Raw genomic sequence first — 19,902 nt, 5'->3', positions numbered from 1 at the left:
ACCTCTGCAGAAGAAGACCTGGTGGTCCTTGTGGGCAACTGGCTAAACACCAGTCAGCAATGTCTCCTAGCACCGATGAAAGCTAAAGCAAAAACCAGTTTTCCTCTCCAGAAATACAAGCTACCTTCAGAAGAGACAGAAGTGATCAAACAGGAATATTTTCTCATTTTGCAGGCAGCTTACTTTGCAGATCAGCTAACCCCAGAGAAACTACTCATGTCCCATTCAGTGTTTACAAATGCTCTCATTAATCAATAAAATGAGAACAAGAGCTTTTAGACTAATAGCTATTGTTATTTTTTCTATCTGTCTTTACTCATATATGATAACATATCTTCTTTATGTTTTCAGCAGCACTTTTTCTTCTGTGTAAATCCACCAGTTCTTTGATACAGTTCAGGAATATCATTAGCTACAGTGATTGCTCACTCAGGTGCCACAGATTTATTTTGGCATTAGCATGAAGTTAGTTCTGACAAACTTGCTGATTAGAAGCTTTGGGGAGAAGAACAGCTGGTATTTATAGCCAAACATTTTTACAGATTCAACACTGTTCAGAAAAATTATATGGATTACACTTATTAGCACAAATTTTAAAAATAGATTGCTGAGCAATTCAGAACCTAAAACCATGGTGCATTGGTTCTGATATGAATACAAGTTATGTGTATAGTAAATGCAGCAACTTGTGTAGCGATATTCTGTGGTAGTGCATAAACAAAAGTTTATTTCATTTTTCAGATAGATAGCTTCTGAACTAAATTCAACACTCTGCTGGCCACATCGAGGAAAGAATTTAGCCTGAGACTTTAACATCTACACCTTTAATGTCTATACAGAACTTTCAATGTATAGCTGAGTATGATTATATCTTATAAATGAAGAGGAAGTGGGAATTTCTGCAATGTTTTATATGCTAATTTATTCATTGACAGTGTAGTAGCAATGTAAGTTATACTGTAAAGTTTCCCATACTTCTCTGAGGACTTCAGATTTAAACTGAAGTGTGGAAATTCTTTAAACAGCAATGCATTTTGGTCTTACTTTTGCCAAAGGCTTGGGCATCTACAAAAACTACAAATCATGCCAAACTCTTTGAGTGATATATGGAGGACCACAATCCACTAGGAAATAAGCTGAGACGAAGTCATTCATTTCATTTGGGTCTTTCAGTGGGATTTGAACCATCCAGCCCACAAACCATGTCTCATGAGATTGCAGTGTACATCCAGCCCACAGTAATAATGATTCATATACATATATGTGTATATGCTTTATTGCTACTTTTAGCTGGATTAAAAGCAATACATCAAATTTTATATTTCTGCTTCTTTTATTAGCTTTCTAGTACTTGATCAGCTGATAGAGGCAGTAATGAAATGTTTTTTTATAAACTGGAGTTTGTAAGTCCTGTCCTGAGAATGTAATATTTCAAAAAATAGCCTAAGCTTTGGGGAAAAAACCAATTACAGAAACAGCATTAAAAATGCCAAGCACTGGGCAGAAGCAATTCTGGATCAGTTTAAAAAAGTGATTGATGAAACTCTAATCTGAGCTGAAGGAACAGTTTCACGACAAGCTGTGACCATTCCACACACTTCATTAGCTGCCATAATTAGCCTGGTGTTTCAATTTGTTAGAACTGGTGGGGACAATTTTACTCAGAATGCAAACATCAAAAAACAGGGTGCCTCAGACTTCAGAAGAGGCTGATGAGAAGCTTTTCTAGTCTCTGTTAACTAAAAGATTAATTACAGCTGATGGGAGGCTGTACTCTGATTGTCACTCTGTCTATGTGCATTACTTTTAGCATTAGAGGAAAGACACGGTTGACACTACACTGCTCAGTCAAGCAGCTTTGCATTAGTATACAAAGTCTGATAATATGTTCTGGTTTTATTGTTTCTCTTTTTTCCTTTTTCCCCTCTAAGTTTGAGACTCTCATATCTAAAAAGTTATTCTTTAAAAGAGCAGGGTGTCTGGTTGGTAATGGTAAGCACTTATCATATATGCTGTCATTCCTTCACATGACTACAGGTGAGAAATTCTAACATGTCTCAAAGCTACAAGCTGGGAATAAGTTTTAGTTCCTATTACTGCAGTCAAAATGTAAATTCCTACTCAAATAGTCTCATTATGAGAAACACAACCAATACAGTTATGAAACTGGTACTGTGTCCTTCAGTCTTTGTACCGTACTCCACTACCTGAGGTGTGGTTACCTCTATACATTAACTCATCAAAGCTTGTAAGGTTATTTAAATGGAAGTGAAGTTTGAATTTGAAGGGCAAATGTTAGTCCTGAATAATTCCATAACTTTCATTCTAGAATATTAACACATTGAAAATCACCTGCTCATAAAAACACTCCTTATTTGGATATGCCTTTCACTTTCCTACAAGGAAAAGTGAGATCAACTTACTGACTGTAAGAGAACAAATAATATAGTTTATCATGGTGGAATATCCTTTTAACCTGAATTTGTAAAGGGCATGTTGAAAACAGCTCTTTATTGCATTAAATGAATAAACACTGAAGTGTATTCTAAAGTTAATATCATATCATGATTTAAAATGGTAAAATGAGTCCAGAATTGATTAAAAACATAAATTTTGAAGAAAGAAGCATTAGAAACTTACATCAAACCATTAAGACAACAAGCAGTCTACTACTTTCCATGTCTCATTCATTCTAACATAACTGCACAAAGCTTTTTACTGTGGTTTTTCCAATTAAAGAAAGGTAGGTTACTCTAAAATATATTTTTCTGCACTGAAGTCTTACTGTTTTGAGAATAATGTACTTTTGCTCTCTGGAGAGAGCATCAAAACAAACAAAAACCTTTATTTCAACTTGGGCTCATACCTGGCATAATATCTTGGAACACCTATGAGTGTTATTAGCATTTAAATTATGAAACTATACAATCACAATGAGTCAGTGTAGAAAAAATATCAGACAATTTCAAGATGCAACAGTCTGTAGTCCTAAGTGAGTGAACCTGTTGCAAGAAAGTCATCAAAATATGTGTCTCTGATTTTAGACCTCAATTTTGCAAACTCACCAGCAATGTACATTTAAAGATGAGATTTAAAAAGTCTGTTCTTCTGAGAAAATGGGCAACACCATTTTTCCTAGAACATTATCTGAATGGTATGTATTTAAATATGTATTATAATCATTATGGGCCAGATCCTTACCTGATGCCAATTAGACCAGATCCATGGGTATATCTCAATTATGGTAGGTCTGAGGACCAACTCTCAAACCTGCAGTTTTCAACAGTTGTATGGCCCATGTAATTCTCAGAGGATTGTGTGAAAAGGTTTTGGTTACCTTAATTTCAACTCTATTTAACAAGCACAAACAAGGTCTTGGTGAGTATTATCAAATAATAAGTAGCTTGCTTTTGCAGGCAAGTTTCATAAAGAATTTCAAGTAACTTCAAAATATAGCCTTTTTAATTTAATATTGTGGAAAATTGAATTGAGTTGAAATACATTATGTTTGACATACATATAAAAAAAGTCCACTAAATTCCAAGAATACTGAACAGTACTGAACAATACTGAATCAAAACTGATATGAAAAGGCAAGGCCATGGATTTCCCAGTTTAGTGTATGTATTTTGAATTCCAGCAAACAAAATCATATCCAAATAGTCAACACCTAAAGGAATATAAACAAATTATGTTTAACTCCAGTATCTTCTGTTTCTAGATTAATTGAGGGTTTTTTGCAATTTAAAGCTGTGTCACAAATTACTGTAATGTACAGTAAGCATGTATTGAAGGAATTGGGAAAGATACTATATTTCTAAAGAGTTTCTGATTAAATAAGGGGCTTTAAAATGTTTAAGCAATGTGTACAATAGGAATTATTTACAAAACTTAAACGTACATATTCACAGAAATACTGGTGAAAGTTAACTCTTACTAAAAAAGCAAGATTTTCTTTTATACCACTAAGATGCAAGTTACATTATTAAATGAGGAAGGTAGGCAAAACAAGGCATTTATCATCCAACAGACAAATGACAGAGGATTCCTAGTTAGACAGTATAATAAGTGCCATCTAATTTTCTCTTTTGAATCAATTTATTCTTCAAAGCCTTGGATCATCATCAAGGGACTGCATTTTCCCACTGAGAAATTACAGAACTGAAAATCAGGTTTTATAAAATATTCAACTAGTTGCACACAAACCCTTAAAAATAACCACTAGAATGGATTTTTTTTGACTAGTGGTGACAGTATCTCTTCTAATGCAAATAATTGAATAGTTTGACTCTTCTCAGACACTACTTTGTAGCATTACTTCAAAATCAGACCCTGTGATTCATCAGTAACCACCAGAAAGTTTTTTCACCCTTCCACTTATCCACAGATTCTTTTCTGCATTTAGCTGAACATTAGCCAAGGGTAAATTTTGCATGGTTTAATTTGATTCACAGTGTTTACCATCTTTCTACAACCAAGAAAATAATTTGAAAGCTCAATGATTGTTAATAATTAATAATTGTATATCAAGCGTAGCATTTTTCAGAAGCAACCCAACAGTGGTGACCTTAAGGATTTTCTCAAAGAAAATAATCTACAGCTCAAGAACCTTTCCAGTGGAAGCACTGGAAGTGATCTTTATAAAAATATGTAATTCTGTAAATATGACACAGTCATAAGGAACCTGGAAAGGTCATTATGTAAATTGTCGGAAGTTGGAATTGTCATTTTCTTTCCTGGAAAATAAAATGGGTTCATCTTAAAATATGAGATATTTCATTCTAGTCCTCTGAATTTGAGGTGTTCCATTTTTGGACATGGCACACTCCTGCTTTTCTTAATACCTGTCTCAACAGAACATCATGACATTTACAAAAAAAAAAAATTAAAAAAAAAAATAAAAAAAATAAAAAAAAAAAAAAAGAGAGAGATTAGAAGTTGCAAAAGTGACTTTAAGATACTTTTTGTTACCCAGTTTCAGAGACCACCTGCTGATGAAATTGTTCTGTGATATTAAATTGGGCAACACTGCTCTTTTTCTGTACTACCTAATCAGGTAGGCAAACACCTGAGCTCCAAGGAGCTCACAGCATTGAAGAGCAATGCTGTTCAGGGGGAATCAACCTATGTGAAGGCAGGGAATCACTCAGGCTGATTTTCATGTGAAGATACAGGACCATTCTGACTCCAAGTGGTTCTTCTGAGAGCAGAAAATAAATGCTACAGGTTAGAAAATGTATGTTACAGGGTACAGACAGACTTTCCATTAATAATACAGTAGATATTGTTGTAGGACTAGATCCTTGGATTTAAATGATTTGGTTTGGTGCAGGACTCAGGATAGAAAAAGAAGTGAGAGAAAGAAGTGGTTTTTTGGAAGCAGATAGTTGATAACTCAATCTAAGGGTTCAGTTGGAGCATCTGAATAGATACAAGTCATGCTAGCAGTAATAACCATGCAGAAACCATGTCATGGGCTGGGGATTGCTGGAGTGCATCCCATTTTGGCAACAAACCTTATTATCCCTGACTTGGCTCATGAGGAAACCAAGATTGGAACAAGAAAATTCTTACAACCCATCTAATAATTCCCTTCTGGCTGCTACATTATGTAAGATCTATATTGTCTAGGAAAACACACTGAGGTTGGATTGGGGAATTAGGCATCTGACATTCCAAATATATGCTAACACTTCTCATGTACATTAGTAACTTCTGTCACAAAGCACACTGGTAAATATGGGCTTTAAAGTTTTAAAAATATTAAAGCTGACAGTTCAGATTAGCCAGTATCACAACATCTTATCCTGGATAATCTTCTTTTGTAATTAAAATGAAAACTAGCAAATTCCTTTGATAAAATGAAATCACAGTCTGAGCGAGAAAGAATTTAAAACTTCACACAAATCATGCCTATGATCTCAAGTCAAATCATTAGAAGGTAAGAAAAATGGAGTTAAGGTGGAATTTAAGTAAGTTTCAGTATAGTCAGGGATGGGAAAGCACAAATAGTGTATCAAAAATTCTGCCTCACAATGACATCATCCACTAGACGTGACTGTTTTATGTGTTGAGATAGAACTAATTTTCAAACAGAAAAAATCTCTTCCCCCCGCCCCCCCCAAGATTTTTTTCTGTTTTCTCTATTAACTCAGATTGAAAATCTGTCAGTTCTTGGACAAAGAGCCGAATTTATGCCTACTGTAAAGCAGTGCAACTATACTTTTCATTATACATATGTAACATTCTTTATATAAATTCTGGCTTGGAATATATACTCATACTTGTTTTTCTCTGTTATATATGTCATGATTTAATTAAATACTTCTGAAACTTCATGCAATCACAGTTAAAGGTAATCACTGTTGAACAAAAGCAGCTGAAGCTGTTGATTGTGCCTTTATCTACACTGGCTAAATCTGAGCCTGTAATTCTCTGCCTCTGGTGACAAAGATGGAAGTGATATAATTTATATATGGAACAACTATTGCCTGCTACACCGTACAGTGTGAAAATGCCAGCAGTGTTGACCAGAGCCCTGCTTCCACTGCTCCACCAAAAGAAGAAATGTGCTGGTGGTGAATTATGAGGGCTATTTTTCCTAGCCCAGGCAAGGCCATGATAATCAGAATTATTTGAAGTTGATATTTGATTAACGCTGGCAGTACTCTATAAGTGATTTCCACTAGACAACATGTAATTATTTAATTATTTCCCATTATTAATGGAATGAAACAATTCAAAACAAACAGCTAGAATGACTCTTTTGCCAAAAGCTCATAAGCATCAATTCATACATGTAGAAATCTTACTAAAATTATATCAAGCTGGCCTGTTGAACTTGAAAGGCATATTTTATCCCAATCAATGCATGAAAGTAAAATTATCAATAGCTAAGGCATGTTTCTCTGCTGTACAGTTCAGCTGTAATGATCCTCACACACTGCACTCGCACATCAATTATGATAATCATAATCACGGTCGTTAAGCTGAATGTTCATTATTATCAGGATGCTGGTGACAGCAGATTCAATCATCGGGTGCAATGGGCAGGCAGTCACAGTCCCACCCAAGTTTCTGCAGACAGCGTTGTGCCACATTAAATCTACGATGTGTTCCACATCCCACTCCATTCCAAAAGCTGTAGACGGTAAAGGTCAACTTTATGTTCTGTGCAATATGCTTAGGTTCTCTAAATTAATTCTTTGCAGTCCTGGGTATTTTTATGCTTTGTAGATAATAAAATCCTGTTTAGGGCCAAAATGCCTGTGCAAATAATGAAACTGTGATTCAGTTGTACTGTAATTCACCTATAATAAGGCATCAGAGAGAAGAATTTATCAGAATGGAACATCTTAAACTATCACTTCCTGAATTTTACAAATAAGAAAACATTAAATGCTGTCATTAAAGTCAGTTTTCTAAAATGCATATGCAAACTAATTCAAATACCCATTAAAGACTGTAAGCTTTCAATTCTGCCTCAGCAAATATGAACATATGTGAGTGTTTTGACAGCTGAAAGACTGTAAAGACTATGGTTAGCTGTTTGATCCCTTGTCTGTCCATCTACATTGGAATCTATCACTGTAGATTAAATTCCTAGTGACTAATACATTTTTTACATTGTAATTTCTCATTAATTCTACCAAAGGCATTGAAAGGTATTTATATAGATAATGTAAAACTTAAAATATATAAGCATTTTTACGTTTTATACTGATTTACTGAGTGAACTTAACTAGATTCAGCTTCACTAAAGGCAGTGTTTCCATTCCTTGTTTATTTATAATGAAGAATTAGAACAGAACACTTCTTCCCTTAACTCAAACTTCTTTGAAATGTAAACGGAGTGAGATAAAATTTTCAGATTATAACTAGATGAAAAAAAAAGAACTACTAACTTTTCCTCACATAGATATGGTAGTAATTATGTTTAGAGGAAGTCTATGCTAATACCGCTTCATTTTCCAGAAGATATGTAACAAGGTAATATTTTTCATTGTTGCTCATTTTGCTTCTAAAGTAATTATATAATTTACATACTAATCTTTTTGTGACTTGAATTAAATTGCATAGCAATAAACACATGAAAACCTCAGGAAAATACAACTAGAACATGCTCGTCCACACACACACACAAAGAAACTTTTTGTATTTAATATTAAAAAAGCCAGATAATAACAGCTAACATCAAAAAATACCTCAGCAGTTCAGGTGGGTCACTGGTCCTCTGACCACTGACTTCACTCCTTGGAAGAACTTACACAGTGTTACCAGCAACAATACAAGAAACTTGTTCAGCATAAGACTGTCAGAAGCTGAATAGAGATCAGTTTTATCAGCTACTCAGGTTGTAATAGAGGTGGCATCCACAAAAATATAACTTTGTGGTAAACTCAAAGGAGGGTTGTGTTCAGCAGACAAACTATTACACAAAAATCCATTTTTTTCTAGTATTTTTTAAATGCCTTTTAGTCTTGTGATTCATTAGAACAGATAATTTTTTTCATAGCACTGATGTATTCAAAGTTTTCATACAGTTTAGAAATAAGAAAGTGACATAGAGTTCTATCAAATTTAGCAGTTAGGAAAGTATGACCTCACACCTGCCTATAGGCCTTTTTCCATTAAATTGCCATGAGGAGCTTGAGATTTTGTGGTTCTTTTCGAGTTTTTTCCTGATAATAATGACCCATTAAAGCAGTAGGTATGTCATAAATAGCCCTTTTCTCCTCTTATCTCTCTGCTAGGGTAAGTGGCTCCTAATGGAAGCTTCATATTGATTTAGAATTGGGGTTGGAAGGCTCTGTGTCATGTTGGGTTAATGTATACAGCTATTCACCTCCAGAGATTTAGGTTGATATCTATCCAAGATCACAAGTGAGGGGTTTTTTTGCTAAGCCCATAGTTTATATATGTGTAATATGACATACATTATAAGTATCTTTCAATTTTTGATATCATCATCTGAGCCTGAGCAAGAACTACTAAGAACTGGAAAACCAAGTCTTTACAGGACAAGATGAGTGCCAGAAATAAGACAAAGATCTTTTTATACATCATACTTATGCTGTGGGTCTTCAGCCAGTCACAACTTCCACTCCTTGTTTTTGAAAGACAAATTCAGATCTTTTTGTTTGATTGTTGATGTTACATTTGCAAGATATCATTAATGCATACTGAAATACCAAAATTTTACTCTTAGCTAATTTTTAAACCTTAAAGTTTTGTGGAAAAATCTTTTTAAAATGTTCCTTTTCAAACTAAAATTCCTTGGAACTTGCTTTATATTTACAAAGGTTAAACAGCTTTCAAGGAAATAATTTATCATATCTTACAAAATTCCAGAATTCTTTAGGTAGGAAGAGACCTCTTGAGATCACCCTCTACAGCCTCCCTACTCAGCTAGAGCAGGTTGCCTAGACTATGGATATATCCAAGGATAAAGATTCTACAACCTCTTTGGGCAACCTGGGCCAGTGCTCTGTCATCCTCACACAAAAGAAAAAGAAAAAAAAGTGTTTAAAAAGTGTCTTCTTTTTTTCAGATGGGATTTCATGCACTTCACTTGTGTTCATTGACTCTTGTCCTGTCACTGGATACTATGGAGTCTGAGAAAAGTTTGGGGTCCTGTTCTTCCTTCAGTCTTATCAGATGTTTATGCACTTTAATAGGCTCTCTCCTGTGCCTTCTCTTCTCCAGAATAAAGTGTTCCAGCTGTCTCAGCCTTTCCTCCTACAAAAGATGCTTCAGTCCCCTAACTATATTGAAGAGAGTGCAGCACAGAGCCAAAGTCCATTATCCTTTTTGTACTCAGAAATTTTAAAGTGATTAAGATACCTAATACAAATAGAAGTAAAGCAAACCCTACACAAACTTATGTTCTGAGAAAAATTACTTCTTGCAGCACTACAAAACAAGACATATATGAGATGCTCCTGACAAAGCAGGCAATTATGTCTTCTTAAAATAAAAAACAGCTATTCACTAGTTTTAAGATTTTTCTAAAGAATGTGAGCAGTAAAATATTGTGTTGTTTTAATCAGGTTTTGCTATAATTTCCTGAAGGTTTATCCTAATGTGTAAAAGTAAATATACAAACTCTCTTAAATCAGAAAAGGCAAAACAAACAGAATGAAACTTAGCAAAATGTATGTAATGGGAGCTTTACTAAATCAGGATCTTAAAGCCTGATCTTGTAGGACCAACAGGTGTTGGGTTTCCTCAACTGAACCTGGCTGAATTTACCAGAGAGTCAAGGAAATCTCACATCTCATCACAGCTCTAACTACATGATTTTATAACATGGTAGAAATAATCCCATTGGACTGCATGATCTCTGGATCATACTGAAATTCACCTAGTTCTAATAAGATAGCAATCTAAAAAAGTAAATAAATCCTTGATTTTTGCAGTGACTTACCTTGTCTGCTATCCACTTCTTAGGATATACTTCTCTGAAATATTTAGTTCCATAGGCTTCTTGTCCATATTTGCCTGACTTACAAAGTGATGGCTCATACTTCTCATCATTTTTATGATATGAAGAAAATGGCAGAAATCTGAAATTCAAGAATATTTTAAAATCAGTTATGCTCTTCTCTAGGTGCCACATGATTGATGTAAATCAATGCTGCAGGAGATGTCACAGACACATGTTCCTGATATTTTTCAGTATCTTATTAATGTTCCCTCTTAGTATTGTGAGAGAATTACTGCAATTTCTCCTGCAGCTTCTTTCAGATTAAATTTGGAGCAAAGAGATAGTGAGTTTCAGCAGGATAAAATGAAGATTTTGTGCACAAGGTTCTAACTTGGTTCACTTGCATGAGTAGATTATCACTTTGTCTGTATCTGCACTAAGAACTGGTGGGATGTGCAGGATGATCAGGGTGCTCCCTTTGCTGGGAGGTGCATGCTGATACCTCAGGTCCTGGCAGGCAGTGCAGCTGGTGCCAGCTGCCAGTGGCCTCTGGAGATAAACATCCTTTGGTATTACCAAAGCTAAATAAACCAAATTCTCATTTAACAGAGCAGAAACTTGCACAAGCTTGTAAACCACAAAACTAAGAAAGTGTTTCTTCAGAATTCACAGACTGTGTACTTCACTCTTAAGTTATAATTAAATCCTAAATAGTGATCTTTTTGAGACAGGTTCTTTCATTTTTGGTCATAATGATGATGGACTTGCTGCTTATATAGTGCCAGCGAGCAGTGAACCTGCTGGAAGGGGTTTTCAGATGGAGGTCCCTAACTGTCATGGACAACCACAGGGTTTTTGGGTAAGTTCCACAGCAAACTGTAGGAAGGAAGGTGAAAAACATCTTGTATATACAAGATTGGCAAGAAACCCTAGAAACACATCTTAGTTCCATCTATTTCTGTTTCCAGGAGAGTCATGAGATCAAACAAAGTACAATTTTGCTACAAAGTAAAACACGGGAAATTAAATTTATCATTGCTAGTATTCTGAAAAAATCAACATGTGTTCTTAATTCTAGAAGTGAAGGAAAAAATATGTCAGTAAAATTAGAAAGATACGCTTCAGAAGTTTAAAACATCACTTTTAAATGCCATGACAAGAAGTGTAGTTAATTAGAACCCTTCCTTAGCTGAAAGCTTTTCAGAATCCAGAGTCGCTATAAGAGTTAGGCAAACAAAATTTTGATTAAAATAAGGATTAAAATACCCTTTGTCTCTCAGCTGATACAGATGCATACAATTATTTGACTAACTGATTTATCAGAAACTGTTAGAGTGGTTTTTAAAATTATTTTCCTTTCTTTTCACCTCATAAAAAGAAATGGTTTTAGAATCTTTCCAGCTATATCAACTTCTTCTATCACATGCCACAAACAAATGTCATATAAAATTAGTGAAAGGAAAACCCTGAGTTAGCAGACTTTTAAATAATAAAAAGCTATAGTAGCATGTGTATACCCATGGGAAAGGACACCCTCACACAAGACAGATTAGGGTACTTGTAATGCTAATTTGCACATGGGATGGACATCACACACACACAAAAATTAATGTGGCCCCAGTGTCCCAGAAAATACATCGAAGGTGCTGTGAGCTGGCTGCTCCACTTGCAGTTTTTATCACCTCTGAATTGCATTTTAATAGTACATTTTTCTTTTGTTCAGACATTAAAGAAAATTGGCTTTCTCAGGGGATTGAATAGCTGAGAAGACAAGGCTTGCAGTTTTGGGATTTGCCCATATATGCACAGAATTTAGTTGAGACATAGCATTTATAATTTAACATGAATACCATGTCTGTAAAATTTATACACAAAATTATTAAAAAAATCTTGAGGAAAGCAGAAATAAATTATTATAGTTTTCCTTAAGAAATTTCTATATAGAGGTTTTGATTTTACTGTGGGTCAGTTAATCTTTGTCTTTTTGCCCAGCAAATTCTCAGAGTAAGTTAGGTTCTACTATGATTCCAAAAAATCCTCCAAAATTAACACTTTGAGACACAGCTAGCAGTATGTTCTTTTAAATGAAAGAACAAAAATGTAATAAGGTGTAATAGAAGCTTTTTCTTCCCTTTACACTTCTGCTCTCAGAGTCAGGGGGCATATCCTTAAAGTGATGATGCTGTAGCTACAAGAAAGGATCACATGCTTGCAAATTCAGTGTCTGCTTAAAGTAAGTGAGAATTTTTATTATGTGAATAAGTAATTAAAAAAATTACAACAATTTTTCGTGTTAAATAGGGTAACCAAATTAATGGGAGTAATACAAAAGTCATTACACACCCCCAACCAATAATAATAGCAAGAAGTAATAGCACTGCAAAACACTTCAGTAATGGTTTTATGTTCTGTAGCTCTTTGTATACACCTGACACAGCTTTTCCCAAAATTAATAATAGTATGTGCTCTGCAAGTAATAGAAGAGAATGATGGAAGAAGAAAGTTAAATTCAGGCAATGGCAGGATACCATTATCAACTGTACAAGTTTAGATTTCAATAGTTTAGATTGCAAAACATTCACTCATTATTCCTACATCTAGGTTTCAGCTTTTCCTTGTGATTTAAGTGTAAATTCAGAAATTCTTAAAGGTTTTCAGTAAATATGACAGAGGCAGAAGTACCAATCATAGAAGGATTAAATTTTGTATTGATGTTTTATTGTGCTGTAAGACAAAGTCAGTATAAGCTGAGACTACCCAAAATATTATTTAATGGAAGGTGAACTTTCCCAAAATAGATATATTGAAAAGTTTAAAAATATTTAATCTCAGCCTGAATGAGAGAGATGCCAAAGAATACATTCAAAATGGGGAAAGGGTTGGAACCAAAAATGAGAAACCACAAGTGGCAGTATTACTCATACATAACCTGAGAAGGACCAGGACCAAGGCTGGCTGTGTCACTGGGGATGAAGGCCAGCTGCACTGCTGCCAGGACCCCTCTATATTGAACCTAGTTAGCCTAAAAATACCTAGAAGCCTTTGCTTAGTAGTCAAACCAGGACCTGACAGCTGCTAGAGGTATTTAAATTTTAAAGACACCACAGATATTTGTTGCTAACAAAAAATAAACATTGTTTTATCTGTCATCCTTTGCTGGACCTTCCATCTACTATTAATTTCACCTTTCTAATCCGTTTGTCCCTCACACATTTACACTCCCCTTCCATGATTTTTGTTCCTGCATTCCTTACCTACCATTTCTTCCCTTTAGTCTGTCTCTTTTATTGCAGTCTCTCTCATTATTTTGACAGGATTTGGAAGAGACCTTTCAGATGCTGAATGTTTTCCAGTTGGGTTGACAGAGATGACAGAAGCAGCAGCAGGAGCTGCTTTCTCGTGTCTATGGCAGTGTGAGAGGAGCACAGCACCACAAGCAGGAAAGAGAATTTCACAGGTCCATCACTGACTGCTGGGCAGCAGTGTCCCAATCCTATATGGTGCTTACCAATAGGACACAGGACAGAAAGAGGACTTTTTATTGAAATTTAAATGACAACAAAAAAACAGAGTTGTCCTTCAGCATATTCTCCAAACACACCCATGAAACAAAATTCCAGCAGTCTAGTAGAGCAAGCAGGTGATACTGATCCCAGAAATGCTTCAAAACATACCCAGACTTCTAAGAACTGCCAGATCTGCTGGACTGACACACATGCTGCACTGCCAGGACACAGTTAGAAATATAAAACAGAATACTGCTTACGTGGTTTTTCAAACTTCCATATTTTTATATGCTGTACATTCTTGTAATTTAGTAGAAAAGATTCCAGCAAAATATCAACCCTATGATACTGTTAAATTTTTATCTAAAGTGTTTTTATACAATAGTAATTCAATTCCTTGTTGTCTTGATTTAATTCAAATAAGACTATTTTATCTCACTTTGAAGAACTCCATGACCAATTAGCTCCAAACAAGCCATGCTGCTCTATCAGGAATCTGAATATTTTATCTTATTATTTTTTTGCATTCATAAAACATTACATCAATTTTAAGCTTTCAAATTTGGATTATACCTGAAGTAATTTTTTTATCAAATCAAATAGTGTCTATCTTTTCACTTGGGGAACAAAGAAGGAAGCATAATGGTTTTCCATAGCAAAACAAGTGCAGCAGGGCAGACATTATTTAGTTTATAATGTGTGTATATTAAAATCAAAGTGTTAGACAAAAGAATAAAGATTATATATTTTATTTAACATATCAAGTGCACTGTTTTTGCCATGAGAAACCTACTTGGGTGCATCAGTACAAATACTGTTTCTGGTAATATACTAAATACATGGTTTATTGGAAAAGTATCAATCACTTTGATTGTAACATCACTAAATCTAAAAATGCTCTGGCCATTTTTATTTAACTCCTGTCTGCAAAAATGTAAAGTGGCAAATAAAAGCACAGCCTAGTTCTTGTAGGAAGTAAAAGAGATCCCTTCTACAGCAAATTCCAGAATTTCTTAATTATACACAGACTTATTATCTGTATCCCCAGTGCTATAAAGTACCAGAACTTCATTAGAAAAATTAAGATGGAAAAATGAAGGCGCTACTTTGTAAATTTCCAGTGGAAATTAGCTGGAAGAAGCAGAGGAATACTGGATCAAAAGAGGGTAATCATGCTTAACTGTGCCCTAGAGCACCCGCATGTATAATACGATTTGCACAGTAACTACCTCTCCTATTACTGCTTGTTTGGAGTATTCTGTGTTAATGGGGTTAGCTAATTTAGTATTTTAACTTAAAAAGACTCTGCTGATTAATAAATGTTGCACACTGTGCTAGTAATTAAAATAAATGGAAGAGTTACAAATAGAAGTTGAATTGTTAAGAAAACATTATCTGAAAATATATGATAATCCCTGTTTATCATAATACAATAACAGTCCAGAAAATATGCAAATTGCTGAAGTTGCAAAGCATATAAGAAACTAAGTACAATTTGAAAAAAGTTTTCAGATATGTTGTGTTTGTTTGGCAGAAAATGTACTAGCAATTTTCACTGCAGCTAAGTCAGTAAAATATTTTATAACTCTAGAAATTAAAGATTTTTTTTAATTCTAAAACTTAAAGTGACTTGCATTTTAAGTTTTCTTACCATTAATACTAGGCAGCACAGCAGCACCTGAGCTGCTGTAATGAAAAGCACCATCTTGCTGAAAATAAGCCCTTGGGGAACTGGGCGCTGCTGTATTCACATGGCACAGGAGAGACAGGATGTGCTAACATTGCTGCACATGAGTGAATCAGTGTGGCCAAGATCAAGCTGTGCATCTCCAGCACAGCACTGGGCACAGACAGAGAGAGAAGCTGAGATGATGTTTCTGATGTCTCACCAGAAGACTACAAAAAATTAGGAAACCTAAGCCTTACACAATTGCTATCACCACACTGCACCCCCTTCTGATGTTTGTTGACTTCATAAAGATGTTTATTAATATACTTTGAAGTATGAGGCATATTATATGAGACAGATTTCATCAAAGTTAATGAAAATAATCTACATTTTTGTCCTCTGGAAAATTAGGCCAGCATGCGGCTGCACACAAGTGAGGAAAGAACTTCTTATGCTTTGTCTAAATCCGCTGGACCCAGCAGTTGGTGTCTCAAACTAGACAATATATTAAGTGGCCATCCCAAAGGAATGCAATTGTCATTCCTATCCATGTGGAGGGGGAAATCACTTCATTTGTATGAAAAATAGCACAATAAGGTAGTAACAGCTTCAATTACATGAGAAAAGGGAATCATTCTTATTAAACTGGATTGCCCAGTCGCTTTTCTGTTATAGAATAGGAAATTCCAGCAGTTGCTTTAAGCAAGCACAGGATATTCTCTTTTGGTTTCATTTGTACTGCTTCTGCCTGCCTCACTCTCTCACACCTTTTTCAAATTTTTTCTGCCTTTTGTCAAAAGCAAGAACTTTCTTGCCATTTCTTTAAGAGCTTGCAGTACTCATCCTATCATCCTGTAAAAATTGCTTTTAAGAACCTTTATAATCAGAGGTGTGTGAGAATTCTGAATGTTGCTAAAAATTTCAGGTATACATGCCAACAATCTTTCTGTCTTAAGAGACCCCACACAGTACTCACTCTGGAAATATACATATCAAGGATTCAGTCTGTCATTTCATGCAAACACAAGCTTTCTCAAAAAATGCCACGTGCTTCTGCTGCTCTTTCTCTACTTATTTTCTAAAACAGAAGAATAATCAGCATAGGAAGCACTACCAGGAAGAAATAAAGTCCCAAAGTACACAATTACATGGCAAGAAACAGAAATTTGTCAATTCATAATAGACACTGCTGAGAAAAAACTACTGTAGAATCTGAGTAACCCTTTGCTGGCTCCTCCCTGGAGACCAACATCCCACACAGCAGCTGCAGCATTGCTAGTGAGCATTAGTCCTGGTGATGACCTGCAGCTCTGTCATCACCTTTTCAAGGTTACAGATGTGACCCTTGCATGGTTGGTTGAATAAGAAGCACAAATGGAATGATCACAGCCTGAAAATGTATAATACACTTTGCATTTAGTGTGCATGAAGCTGAGAATCATTGATTGTTGGGACATTGCTTCTGTGCATTAAGGATGGAATTAAATGCTTCCTTAACCATAAGGTAAATAAAGACCCCACATCAAATAATATGTACCAAAGTTGGAGGCTCCAAATTTAAACCGTACAAGACCAAATCTTCACAGTTTCCTCACTGAAGAGTCAGTGAAACATTTATTGCAAGGTCTGACCTTCTGAAAGTGTTGACAGTAATGTCTGGGGTAAACTTCATCAAATAAAGACTGGGCAATATAGTCATGCCTATAAATGAAGAACATCAGCTATCCTCAGTTGGAATGCATCAATCACAACTAATTCAAGGAAGAAAACACTTTAAATGAGAGGTAGTGTATTAATTACTACCTAGTGATACGGGTTATTTTAATTTTCACCAGCAGAAATTAGATATGAAAATGAAAAGAAAAAATAGGAGAAATTTAAGCTGAGATGTGAAAATTAAGCTGTTTCCTCCTCCTCACACCAATAAATGAAAGAATACAGAGAGAAATAGAAAAGGGAGTACATGTTTACTTGTAACTGAACTCCGTTATTATATTGGTATTAAAGGAATAAAAAGTGCTATTGCTCACTAAACAAACAAACAAAAAACCCCCACCAAAAAAGTTGTCCAAAAGTGAAAAAGTAGTCTAAATAAAATATTTTGTTTTAATTTCAAAACCGTTTTTGAGTAGAATTTTCATTCAAAGATAATATTAATATTAAACTGGGGGAAATGGTCCAACAATAAAAACATAGAAGCTAAACCATGTAAACACAACTGATTCTGGCAGTCTTAAGTCCCAGTCTTGAAGCTGACACATAGCAATATGGAGCTGATAAAAAAGTGTGAAAGAGATCAAAGATAGCAAAACATCATGTGCCAATGAACACAGGCTGCTCATGAGGAAAAGTGATTCCCTTCTGTCCTGAATTCTGGTATTGAAGGGCCAAAGGATTGCCAAGAGCAATGAATTCAAGGGAAAGGTTGGCAAAACATAATTCTTTTTCTATTTAACTACAAAGCCAGAGAAAGGGACTTAGCAGGCTTTTATTATAACTGGACAAAACAGTGTTTAACAGTCCATCGTGCTAAAAAAAACAAAAACAAAAAAACAAAAGTTTTGGCAATAACCTTAAATCATTTGGGACAGAAGCTTTAATCTTTTGGGATGGATTATGCCTGTATTTGAGATTTTATGGAAACTAACTGGCCTGTCTGACACTATTACAGCTGCTATGGCTTAAGAAATCAGACTGCTTCAAAGATGATTCCAGTTTTTGTATCATGTTCTAACATGCAACATATGCTCCCTCCCCTTCCAAGTGAGCTGTGGTACCCTTCTGGGAGTGAAAACAAGTCTCATTGGCACACGACACCATTTTTCCTCCCATAACCAGTAAGTTCCCAGAATATAAAGACTGAAACAGTATTTTTTTCCTTGGCAAGATGCATGTGGCAAGACAGAAATTGCATTTATTTTATTATTTCCCATTAAAGCCGTCTGTTGCATCACATATTATTATTATTGCAAGTACTTTTACAGATTCATAGATATAGATGGCACATGTCACACAATTACAAGATAGGGTCTCTGCCCTGAGCAGTTTATAATCTAAGGACACAGAATTTAGAAGTATATACATAAAATGTTTTCTAGTAAGCTGTCAGGTTTGACATTTCATTTTGTCAGGCATGAAAGGTTTCTGAAAGCAACGGAATAAAGAAAACATTCTCACAACAATATAAGAAAAGCCAAAGAACTCACTCATTGTCATGTAAGGGATTTCTCCATTCCTCCCTTTGTGTTGCCTCTTTGGCCTTGGCTTGTGGTGAATACATCGATTCTCTCACTCGCAGGGTTGGTTCCAAAGGCTTGTAACGCTGCTGCAACACTTCAGCAGGATTGCGGAAAGGCCCCTGAAAGTTGTAGGATAGCACAAGTATTTTATTTTGGGGTTACAATTCTTTCCTTTCTCTCTTTTATTCATGGCATATCATTGATGAAACACAAGACAGAATGTTTGGGAAGTGTAGCAACTCTTCCTACAAAATAATTAAAGCACTTTGTTTTGGTAGAGACTTACATAAAGATTGATAACATACTCTAAGGCTTCAAAGAGAGTGAGAAATATGCACTCCAAATTTATTTAACTACTAATAAAGACTTAGTACTTTAAACAAATATATTGTTAGAACTGATTAGGAAGAGATTGTTTTTACTTAGAAAAACATATTGGTAAAATGAAAAACAAGCATTAACTATATCTAAATTCTGCTTCAGCAGAAAACTTAAGTATTTTATTTGCATAGAAGAAACTTTAAAGAACATGCTCTTTTAACTATAAACCTACCTGGAAGGGAACTAAATGCACGGCTTAAGATACAATTCATCTAACATAATTCATTACTTCAGTACTATAGGTGTATAGTTCATTTCTGAAAAGTCTAATTTCACATTAACTCTGTAATTCTTAAAAATACATGTCTCTTTTTCCCAGAGTATAATGTTTAATAACTGATTGTATTGGTATCTACCATTTAACAACATGGACAAATAGCAGCAGGAAGTCCTCTCCCGTGCTGCTGAAGTGACATATCCTATATAACTCATTTCTAGCATTAACCCTTAAGAACTTACCTGGAATATAATTAGTGCCCCGTGCCACTCAGGACAGTTTAATGGCAACTCCAGACCTAAAAGTATTACCAATTAATTTTTATTTTCGTCATTGTTGATCTTGCAATGAACTAATGAAACCTTTTGAATCTGTGAACAGACAAAGAATCCTACTCACTGCCTTTATTCTTAAAGATATCCTTCTTTAAATAGGTTATCACTAACAAGTCACAGCTGGAGTTA

The 19,902-nt window shown here is 35.0% G+C and overlaps 1 protein-coding gene across 11 annotated transcripts in view; it reads right to left on the bottom strand.

Annotated features, from left to right (window-relative positions):
- Positions 1-19,902, bottom strand: part of SPATA17 (spermatogenesis associated 17) — an 88,657-nt gene that overhangs the window by 11,864 nt on the left and 56,891 nt on the right. For 6 of the 11 annotated variants that reach the window (XM_086878732.1, XM_086878731.1, XM_023922851.2 and 3 more), the window contains 3 exons: positions 18,808-18,959; positions 10,427-10,565; positions 3,443-9,738 (listed from right to left, as the gene is read on the bottom strand). In XM_086878732.1, coding sequence (XP_086734858.1) covers positions 9,568-9,738; positions 10,427-10,565; positions 18,808-18,959 — 462 coding nt within the window. In that variant the 3' untranslated portion in view covers positions 3,443-9,567. Of the gene's footprint in view, positions 1-3,442; positions 9,739-10,426; positions 10,566-18,807; positions 18,960-19,902 lie in introns of those variants that run through there. The other 5 variants (XM_086878734.1, XM_086878730.1, XM_023922847.2 and 2 more) reach the window with 2 other exon arrangements.

The sequence above is a fragment of the Cyanistes caeruleus genome, chromosome 2, assembly GCF_971803275.1.
Source record: "Cyanistes caeruleus chromosome 2, bCyaCae1.hap1.1, whole genome shotgun sequence".
Lineage (NCBI taxonomy): Eukaryota > Metazoa > Chordata > Aves > Passeriformes > Paridae > Cyanistes > Cyanistes caeruleus.
The sequence above is the reverse complement of the archived record's forward strand: the minus strand, read 5'-3'. Positions and strand labels throughout refer to the sequence as shown.